The sequence below is a fragment of the Phaenicophaeus curvirostris genome, chromosome 3 (assembly GCF_032191515.1).
Source record: "Phaenicophaeus curvirostris isolate KB17595 chromosome 3, BPBGC_Pcur_1.0, whole genome shotgun sequence".
Taxonomy (NCBI): Eukaryota; Metazoa; Chordata; class Aves; order Cuculiformes; family Cuculidae; genus Phaenicophaeus; species Phaenicophaeus curvirostris.
In genome coordinates, this window is record NC_091394.1 from 97,714,374 (window position 1) to 97,725,608 (window position 11,235).

General features: G+C 44.8%; 1 protein-coding gene across 1 annotated transcript; it reads right to left on the bottom strand.

Moving 5' to 3' along the window:
* Positions 1 to 1,289: 1,289 nt before the first annotated feature.
* Positions 1,290 to 10,976, bottom strand: LOC138719438 (ly6/PLAUR domain-containing protein 2-like). The gene is made up of 4 exons (XM_069854781.1): positions 10,959 to 10,976; positions 7,502 to 7,667; positions 2,971 to 3,090; positions 1,290 to 2,079 (listed from the first exon to the last, which is right to left on the bottom strand). Exons 2-4 carry the CDS (start codon positions 7,551 to 7,553, stop codon positions 1,868 to 1,870), a joined length of 384 nt encoding a protein of 127 aa, XP_069710882.1. The 5' UTR covers positions 7,554 to 7,667; positions 10,959 to 10,976; the 3' UTR covers positions 1,290 to 1,867.
* Positions 10,977 to 11,235: the final 259 nt, after the last annotated feature.

Genomic DNA, 11,235 nt, shown 5'->3' on the forward strand with positions numbered 1-11,235 from the left:
CCATGACTGAGGTGATATTTTTAGTCCTGTTCTTTAAGATGACAATATAACACAATAATCTGGCTGCTAATTTATCTGGTTTGAAATGCTCTTTGACATGATGATTTTGTGATATTCTGAGCCATGACTGCATTGCTTATCAACCAACACAGGACAATAACACAGCACTCTCAGCCCAGTATCTCGTTGCGGAGAAAGAGCAGTGCTGTGCAGTGAAAAATCTGTGAAAGTTGCATTTCTTTCTGCATTTTGTTGGCATGTAATTCACATTGGTTTCGTGTGTAGAAGTGCTGACATGCACTTCTGGGTAGTGAATGAGAAATGTTTAATAGCAAGCAAAGGAGTATTGGTATTTTAACCATGTCCTAATAAACCCTCTATTTGCAACAATGCAAAATAAAAGAGTGTCTCATTGGCTTTTTTGATGAAGAGAGGTGGCAGTGATGGAGCTCAATGGTCATGAGGTGGCCTGCCACCATTCCGTTTTTCAAGTCCATAACAAATCACTTGTGTTAGGTCTTAGCAACAGCACAACAAGATCACGAACTGCTCACATCATTTCTTGACATTCGTGCTTGTCCTGGGCCTGGTGAGAAAATTTGACACATCTTAAAAGAACAAGACACAGAATAATAGAATCATAGAATGGTTTGGGTTGGAAAAGACTTCGGCTTTGCTGTCGTCAGTAAAGCTAAACTTGTACCAGTAGAGCTGGTGGAAGAAATACGGATGGAAGACCACTGCCGATCTGCTGCTAGACTGGAAATTAAAAGAAGGGAAGGGAAGGGAAGGGAAGGGAAGGGAAGGGAAGGGAAGGGAAGGGAAGGGAAGGGAAGGGAAGGGAAGGGAAGGGAAGGGAAGGGAAGGGAAGGGAAGGGAAGGGAAGGGAAGGGAAGGGAAGGGAAGGGAAGGGAAGGGAAGGGAAGGGAAGGGAAGGGAAGGGAAGGGAAGGGAAGGGAAGGGAAGGGAAGGGAAGGGAAGGGAAGGGAAGGGAAGGGAAGGGAAGGGAAGGGAAGGGAAGGGAAGGGAAGGGAAGGGAAGGGAAGGGAAGGGAAGGGAAGGGAAGGGAAGGGAAGGGAAGGGAAGGGAAGGGAAGGGAAGGGAAGGGAAGGGAAGGGAAGGGAAGGGAAGGGAAGGGAAGGGAAGGGAAGGGAAGGGAAGGGAAGGGAAGGGAAGGGAAGGGAAGGGAAGGGAAGGGAAGGGAAGGGGATTTATGAGAGGACAGGTGCATTACAAATAACCAGTGATCGCTGCAGTTTTAACACAACTTTCTTTTTATTCTGCTCAAAAAGGTACAGAAAACAAGAGATATTAACTTCTTTGAATCAGATCACTGGCATGGGAAGTTTAGTCTTCTGCTTCATATTTTGGCCACAGAAGTGTCTCCTTACTCTCTTGTGTATAAAGAAGGAGATCTAGAGAGCATAAAGGGCCAGCACAGAACTGTAAGGTGGAGAGGACCAACCACATAACTGAACTTCATCTAGGAAGACTGGTCAGTTCAGTTATTTTGCTGGCTAGCACATGGAGGGAAATGCTCTAAAGAGGTATGGAAGGCCTTAGCACAAGCTTTTTTTTGCTTTAAATATACTTCATACAGCAGAATTTTTCAGTTCAAACCCAACCAGACAAGCACAGCAAAGAATCTCCATAGTTAGTTCTGTGAGAATTGTTGAAAACTGAAAAATGTGTCAGGACTTCCTGAGCTTTACTTGTGTCTTGGTTGTGGGAAAAGGGTGACTACTAAAAAAGCAAATTCTAGGAGCTGTTAAGGGTTGTCCATGAGGCATCCAAACAGAAAGCTGGGCTGGTAGAGGTTTATTCTCTTCTTCATTGTGTTCTTCAGCATGAAAGACCTATCAACTCATCACAGCCTAGTCCAGAAGAGGGCACAAAGGGAACTTGCTACCATCACAACTGGCACAAAGCTGATCCTCAAACTAGCTGCTCCATCGAAGTTGCATAAGTTAGTGTAACAGCAGGAGACAGGGCGAGTCATGCCAATCCCATCCACATCAGATGGGATGCAGACGGAAGAGCACATCTTGGTGACGGTCGAGACTCCCACGAAGGGATAAACTACAAGAAAACATGAAAGAACAGTTAGGAATGGGAGGAATATAAGAGAACTCTCATTGTCCCTAGTGAAGCATTGGCTTCCCTTACTATCAAAGTCTTAGATCCAGTTCAAACCTTGTTCTAATTCCTACCAGGAATACAGGAAACTGTTTCCACTGAGTAGCTGCAAGCTGAACAGCACCTTGCATCCTCCATATCCTACCCAGATGAGTTCTACCCTGCAAAAGTCAATTAGGCACTTTTTCTGCCTTCACTTTGACTGTACTCACTATTTCCTGCCTCTCCCATGTATGACAGTGCATTTCTTTACTTACAGAACCATAAAATCATTAAGTTTGGGAAAGACCTCTAGGATAAACAAGTCCAATATCAGGCAGACACCATCAGGCCTACTAAATCATGTCCCAAAGTGTCACATTTACTTATATTTTTTAGCTCCTTCAGGGATGATGCCTCCACCACAGTTGTTTGGACAAGTTATGACTGTAGGGTCACCAGTCAAACTGATGATGCCTTCCCAAGACCTCCAAAGAACTTAAGGGCATTTCTGCTTTGCTTCCAAATGTCTGTCATGATAAGACAAGGGGGAATGGCTTTAAATTGGAAGGGGGAAGAGTGGAATAGACATTAGGAAGAAACTCTTCACGATGAGTGTGGTGAGACACTGCCACAGGCTGCCCAGAGAAGCTGTGGATGCCTCCTCCATGGAGGTGTTCAAGACCAGGTTGGATGGGGCCTTGAGCAACCTGGTCATGTGGGAGGTGTCCCTGCCCATAGCATGGGAGCTGGAACTGGATGATCTTTAAACTCTTTTCCAGCCCAAACCATTCTATGGTTCTATGAAACACTGTTCTATACTAAAAATATGGATAAAGAAGTAATTGCCCTTACCTTCTTCCAGGGAATACATGGTTGTCTTGCACATGGTTTCATTCTTTCCACATTTCTGAATTGTCATGCACTTATCAACAGCGGTAGGTTCATGGCAAGTGTAACATTTCAAAGTCTGTACTGCAAAGAGGAAAAACATGAGTTTAGCCTTAGTGTGCACCAGGAGATTCTGTATGTGCCCATCCAGGTACCTCTGAGGAGGATATCTTTCCAAAATACTCATATGATTGGCTTTCTGGACTGCAAGCACATGTTGCCAGCTCATGTTGAGCTTCTCATTAGCACCCCCAAAACTTTCTCTTCAAGGCTACTCTCAATTCATACTCCACTCAGCCTGTATTTCTGCTTGAGTCTGTGAGCTAATCAAATATGAGATAAATGTTCTGGGACATCCAAATGTAAAGAAATTATGAGGGTGATTAAAAAAAATGCACAAAAAAATCAGGAGTAAATTCATGAAAATACTGAGGAAGAGCTTCTCGATTCATCTGCTTCTCCCTCATTCGGTAAGGGTAATTGAGTTGTCCAAGACAGAGCTGACCTTCAAGGAGACTGTTTGGTGTGGTGCTTGGATGCCAGCAGAGAGAATTTACAAAATCTGAATAGAATCATAGAATCAAAGAATGGTTTGGGTTGGAAGGGACCTTAAAGATCATCCAGTTACAATCCCCTGCCATGGGCAAGGGATACCACCCACTAGACCAAGTAGTGCAAGGCCCCATCCAATCTGGCCTTGAACAATTCCAGGGAGAGGACATCCACAGCTTCTCTGGGCAACTGTGCCAATGCCTCACCACCCTCAGTGTGAAGAATTTCTTCCTAATGTTTAGTCTAGATCTTCCCCCTTTCAAGTCAAAGCCATTCCCCCTTGTCTTATCGCTGCCCTTAACATCTCGTGTTTGAATCCTTTGAAGACCTTGCCCTGGGTGCCAGCTACCAGCTAAGACACGCAGCGATCTAGAAGTCCAATACTTCAATTGTGCAATTAGCAAGGTGTCCTTATTTTAATCATTATCACAATTGCTCAATAGTCCGTGCCTCACATGTTTATGCCAAGAATCTAACTGTCGTGCTTGCCAGCAAATCACATCCCCAAGTTCTTCCAATCTGCCTTATTGCCACAGGAAAATAAACACACTTGTGGCTGGTTTACCTCAACTCTGTTCTTATTTTGCATCTGCTTTTCTTCTCACCTTTTTATTAGCAAAGCCTCAGAAAATGATCACAGACTCACAGAATCAAAGAATGATGGATCTTGGAAGGTACCTCTGGGGATCATCTGATCCAACCACCTTCCTCAAGCAAAACCACCTAGAGATAGTTGTCCAGGGCCATAACCAGACAGTTTTTTAATATCTGCAAGGAGAGAGATTTCACAGCCTCTCTGGCCAACCCATGCCAATGCTCAGTCACCTTAGCAGTAACAAAGTGTTTCCTGGTGTTTAGAGGGAACCTCCTATGCTTTTATTTGTGTTCATTTCCTCTTGTTCCGGCAAAAGTCACCACTGAGAAGAACCTAGCTCTATCTTCTTTGCACTTTACCTTCAGATATTTATATACATAAGATCCACCCTAAAGGCTTCTCTTCTCCAGGCTGAACTATCCCAGCTCTCTCTGCTTCTCCTCAGAGGAGAGATGCTTCTGCCCCTTCATCATCTTTGTGGCCTTTCATTGCACTTCTTCCAGTGTGATCAGGTCTCTCTTGAACTGGAGAGCGCAGAAGTGGACACACAACTCCATGTGTGGCCACACCAGTGTTGAGAAGGGGGAACCACCTACTTCAACTTGCAGGCAATACTTCCTCTAATGCATCCCAGGACATCATTAGCATTCTTTGCCACAAGGACATATTTCTGGCTCATGTTCAACTTGGTGTCCACCAGGACTCCTAGGGATTTTTTTGCCAAGCTGTTTTCCAGCTGGGTGGCTGCCAGTATATATTGAAGCATGGATTAGTTCTTCCCTATTGGCAGGGGATTGCAATTTCCCTTATTGGACATCATAAGGCTCCTGTCAGCCTGGTTTTCCAGTCTGTTGAGATCCCTCTGGACAACAGCACAAGCCCCTGGTGTATCAGCCACTCCTCTCAGTTTCTTGTCATCTGCAGGCTTTCTGAGGGTGCATTCTGCCCCACCATCCAGATCATTAATGACAATGATGAACAGGACTGGACCCATTACTGACCTCTCGAGCACACCTCAAGTTACTGCCCTTCAAATATGTTTTGTGCCACTATCACCTCCTTTGTTGTGGGGAAAACAAAACAACAAATAAAGAGAAAAAAAAAGCCAAAAGATAAATACAAAGGGACATCAAATTAAGAGAGCATTGTTCCCAACATGGGCAAGCCAGGTATCTTCATTAATCTTACTCATACTGACAGGTTCAGACATGGCTACGTATGTTAAGTAGTAGCTATTGCTATGAGTATAGCAGTTCAGGAAATGTTTAATGCAGGGAAATATAAAAAGCTGCTCAACTCATGACAAAGTGGTATTAAGTAGGATGGCAATGGGTTCAATGTGTGAATCCTACACCAAACTTGTGTCCCAACCTATAACTTTCCTACTCCATTCTACCTTTCAGATTCCTGCCCGTCTCTTAAGCAGAGCTGACTATAGAGATAGTCCTCTTCTCTCCAAGCCATCTTCTATTGATTAATAATGTTCTTCACCGAACTGCTGTCTCTCCATTGACAAGCAGACATGAATCCACATGACAAACAGGGTATAATGATGAGAGGAAATATCTCCTACTCTGGAGACTAATGATGGCTGATCTCTACCGTATCACCCATGATGAGCACATGAAGCTCCCATTGATCTTGGCACAGCACAGGCACCCCAAACCTTTGACCTACCAGCAACCAGAGCCAGAAAACGTGTCTTAGAGACAAGAGGGCAGTCAGTGCTTTCAAAAAACAGAGAACGCTACTGTTCCAGTTCTGGGTCTGCCTCTCCAAACAGCAGCCATGTTCTCAAAGAAATTCCTCCTAAACTCCATTCTTTCTTCACCGACTTGTCCTTCCTTTGCAGAACCCACTCTGCAGACCTCAAGATGGAGTAAGGAAAGCATCTTTACATGAGAAGGAAATAAATCCAAAGGAAAGGCCAGGTTGGTTAGGGCTTTGAGCAACCTGATCTAGTGGAAGGTATCCTTGCCCATGGCAGCGGTATTGGAACTAAATGGTCTCTAAGGTCCCCTCCAACCCAACCCAAACCATTCTATTATTCTATGAAAAAAAATCCTAATGTAGCTACATATCTGAGTCAGGCATAGATAAAATCAGACCCTACATGGCCTGGCTCGGAAGGAGTTGTGCAAAGCATGTAGAAATCCCAATTAACAATCACAGCTCCTGCACTGACCCTGCACAGGGCTTACCTTGACCAACCAGGCTAACACCAGCTCTTAGATTGGGATTATCAGTATAAAAGAAGGTTTTGTGCAAAAAGTTATCCTGGTGGCAGCTTCAGGGGATGGGAAGTCTATGCCAGGATGGGGATTCTATGCCAGGATGTCCTTTCCTTTCCATCATTAGAGGTTGTGGCATCACGGCTCACGTGGGGCTGCCTGCAATGAGATGACTCCCTGTTTCCTAGGGGACAACATTGATATCCCAAATACTCCTCTGTGTTTAGCTTTTTGGAGTCGGTGCTGGAGAAGAAGCAGCTGAACCCCACTGATAGAAGTGGAGGGCTAAGGTGTGCATGGCATCCCTGTACAGATTGGACTCATGGGGCTTATTCCTTTCTTTCACATCCCAAATAGGCCACCCTCAATATCAGGCTGCCATTGTCAACCCACTTTGACTGTGGGTTTAAAGCAAACCTCTCCAGTGAGGTGACAGCCTAACGGGGACAGAAAGGAGGGAGCACGGATGGTGCAGATCACTCCCTGTGGTGACAAACTCTGAAATCCTTCTGCAAAAGTCCCCAGAACAATTCACGCTTGGTTGTTTTCCAAGATAGTCAGCCTAAATTGTCTTTTACTTCATGCAGACCATAGTGGGTTACGAAACAGACCTGAAAGAACGTCAGCCCTGAAGCACCCGTGCCACCAGCTTTGTGTCCCAGACTATCTTTCCCAATTCTAGTGGCTAAAGTTTAATAAACCACACGTGCAGCTTATAATTAGAGAGAGCCGCTATACACACTGCATTAAATGGGTCAGTTGGCGTCAGAGTTAAGTATCAAAAGAGGAAAAGAAAGTTAAAATAAAAATAAAACCCAGAAAAGGAAGATGAGAGTCAGAGTGAGCATAACTGTTAAAAAAGTGAAAGCTGGAATTTGCATTTATAGATATGATAGAATCACATTTTGTCTTGTAAAACTTCCTAAAGAGCCTGAACTAACAATCCCAATGAGACCGTGACAATCCTTAACATCTGACAGGCTAGAAATACTCCAAAGACAGATTCTGTTGCTGAAAACTACTCAAAATGAGAGGCATGGGCTTCAGATGGAACAAGGCGCATCCCATCATGCTGCATCTACCAAAGGAGTTTGGAAAAGTCAGAGCAGGAACTTACCGAACTCCATGCAAGCAACGGCAACCAACAGAAGAGACAGAAACACCTTCATCTTGCACGGATCCTTTTCTCCTGGTCACTGGGCTGCCACCGTTCTTCACTGCCAGCTTTAATGGGACACCTCCTGGTGGCTTGCAATGTACTGATTCCAACCCAAGATCCAATTCTACTAGAAAAACAAGTCAGATTGAGATATAAATGAAGTGAATGAGCCACAAAGCAGGCCCCACCTCCTGCTAGACTGTCACCTCTTTTTATGTTCCTTGAAGAAGAAAATGAGTGTTTGCATGGTGGACAATAGTTGTGGTTGTTTAAGCTGGGTGCTTTGTGTATAGTCATGATGTGTAAGACCAGGGGTATTAAATAATCCTGATGTCTATGCCTTGCCCTGCAGCTTGTAAACACATCTTCTTTTTCACGCCAGTTAGAGGGATATGGGCTATTTCCATAAAGGTCAGGAAAAAAGAATCTGTAGCTGTGGACATCAATGCATGAAACCCCAGGTGCTTTTCTCCTGTTTTTCCACTCAGAAGGGGCTAGAGTTTAGCACAGAATCATGGAATCATAGAATAGTTTGGATTGGAAGGGACCTTAAAGGTCATTTCTATCCAACCCCTCTTCCACGGCAGAGACACCGTCCACTGGATGCGGTTGCTCAAAGCCTCACCCAACCTGGCCTTCAACACCTTCAGGTGAGCTCTGATCAGAGCAGAGGGGCAGAATGCCTTCCCTAGCCCTGCTGGTCCCGCAGCTTTGAATGTAGCCCAGGACACGGTTGGCTTTCTGGGCTACAAGCATGCATTGCCAGCTCATTTTGAGCTTCTCATCCACCAGCACCACAAGACCTTCTCTTCAGGGCTGCTCTCAATCCATTCTCTGTCCAGCCTGTAATTGTGCTTGGGATTGCCGTGACCCAGGCGCAGGACCTTGCACTTGGCCTTGTCGAACTTCTTGAGCCCACCTCCCGAGTCTGTTAAATTCCCTCTGAATGGCCAGGAAGGGAAGTGTTATCACCAGGGAAGAGAAGTGTAAAGCTGACTTGCAATCCCTGACTCACCAGAAAAAGCATAGCTGGGGGGTTGGTATTGTAAAATCTCCCCCTAGCTATGAGCAGGGTTTCAGGAGGCTGTGAGTGGGAGCAGGCTGTCTTCCTCTCTCCTCTCTCCATGTCCTCTACTGACACAGGTGATGGGAGCACTGGGAAGACAACAGGACCAGATTGTGAAAGAGAGTCTCTCGGGCTCACTATGCTGAGCTGCTCATAGAATCATGGAATCATTAACATCAGAAGGACCTCTAAGACGGTAAACTCCAGCCATCATCCCAACACCACTGCGCCTACTAAAACATGTCCTGGAGTGCCAAATCAACATGGGTTTTGCAAACCTCTAGGGATGGTGACTCCATCACTTCCCTGGGCAGCCTGTTGCAGTGCTTCACCACTCTTCCAGTAAAGACTTTTTTCCTAATATCCAATCTAAACATCCCCTGGAACAACTTGAGGCCATTTCCTCTTGTCCTTCAGGATGGTGCCTGGAGAAACATCTCTGCTCTAAGCCAACCCTCGCTGAGTATCGTGGCAAGACCACTACTTATTTGCTTGCCAAACACCTTGGCTTTCCCATCCACAAATGCTTCAGCCCCATCCATCTGCTTGCTTTTCCTGTGCCCCAGGCCACACCCAGCTAGTAAATACTCCTACAGTGTGTGTTGGGCAAGTTTGATTGTGGAACTGCAAAAAATGGTAAAGAAGAACCTTTCTGTGGTTATCCCAGGTGACTCCCCCAACACAAACTTTTAATAAGGAACGTAAAGAGGCAAAGGTAAAACACAGATGATCTTGAAGATATTCCCAGCACCTTTGTTTATTTATTGCACCATTGGAGGAATTTTATTCACAGTTAACATCACTCGAATTCTGGAAATGTTAAAAGTAAACCATGTTCTGTTATCAAAGGACTATAGAATCATAGAATGGTTTGGGTTGGAAGGGATCTTAAAGGACCTGACATGGGATGGGACACCTCCCACTAGATCAGGTTGCTCAAAACCTTATCTAACCTCACCGTAAACACCTCAAGGGATGGGACATTCATGACTTCTCTGAGCAACCTGTTCCAGTGCCTCACCACCTTCACAGGAATAAAAATCTTCCTAATATCTCATCTACATCTCCCTTCTTTCAGCTTAAAACCATTCCCCCTCATCCTGTCACTGCATTCCCTGATAAAGGGCCCCTCCCCGGTTTTCCTATAGGCCCCCTTAAAGTACTGGAAGGCTGCCCTAAGATCTCCCCAGAGTCTTCTCATCTCCAGGCTGAACAACCCCAACTCTCTCAGCTTGTCCTCATCCGGGAGCTGCTCCAGCCCTCTGATCATCTTAATGGCCTTCTCTGGACTTGCTGTAGCAGATCCATGTCCTTCCTGCGCTGAGAATTACAAAACTGAACACAGTACTCCAGCTGAAAAATCTGGTTATTTCCTGACAAAAAATACCATCCTCATCTCTCCAAACCCAGAGCTCTGGTGACCATCTCACCATTTTGTCAAACCCCGCCTCAATTACAAAGAGCCCTTCTGGGTAATCTACACCCTCAGAAATTCTGACCCATTGTTTTCACATCCACAATACAATCATTATGTTAATTATGAGAGTTTAGAAGTTATTTCCAAGCCAACATTATCTAGGGAAAGGTATTTTGGCATATTCTTGGTTTGGCATTCCTCATATTCAGCAGAGAATTTTATAATCCTATTAATAAAGGTGATATACACTGATTGTGTTTGCTTTCTTCTTAGGAAAAAAAAAACAGAACAAACAACTAAACACGGAGGGAGGTGTGGTCTTAGGTTTCTGGTATTAAGTGGCCCTGAACAATGCGTGCTCGCTGATTGGTTTCACACGCATATCTGAAATGTGATCTTCATTACCTTAGAAGTTTTTGGATGGAAGAATACATGCCAACACCCTGCTTAAATCCTGTGCCCTCCTTCAGTCTGAAGGGCTGTTGGAGGGGGAGAGCGTGACAACATACTTTACTTGTTTATAGTTTCAGTTGATCTTATCTATGTCTTTAAGCATCTCTTGAAACGGTTTCCTTTATGCACACCCTACACGGTTGCCTTGTAGTGTTGGCAAGTCACCAGAGAAATAACAAGAAGGAATAAGAACATTCAAGCAGCAATCTGTTGAACCTGTTTTTGTGGGTAATCACAGCCTATTGTGTTGGGGGGGATTCCATTAACCACAAGGAAAAAAGATAAAAAGACCTAAGCTGTATGAATATGCCTCAGCAACCCACAAGACGGACTTGAAAAGAGATTTTCTAGGTTATGTGTTCAAAGGCAAAGAAGTACAAGAACTCTCTGCATTTCAGAGGAAATTTCAGAAATTAAAGAAAAAGCTGAGAGACAAATGTTTACTTCCAGCCTGAAAAACCTGTGCCAAACCTTCGTACCTGGCCAGATGACAGAGTCTCTGGGAGGAGGCATCTTCATCTGATGTGAGCAGTCCTGCAGCAGCTGCATCTATGCAGGGAATAGTCTCCAAACCCCATAACTTCCAAAAAAACTGGCCCACATTGTCTAATTACCAGGCTGGGAAGGTCCTGCTGGAAATCATAGAACAATAGAATGGTTTGGTTTGGAAGGGACCTTAAAGATCATTCAGTTCCAACCTCCTGCCATGGGCAGGGACACCTCCCACTGGATGGGGTTGCTCAAAGCCTCATTCAA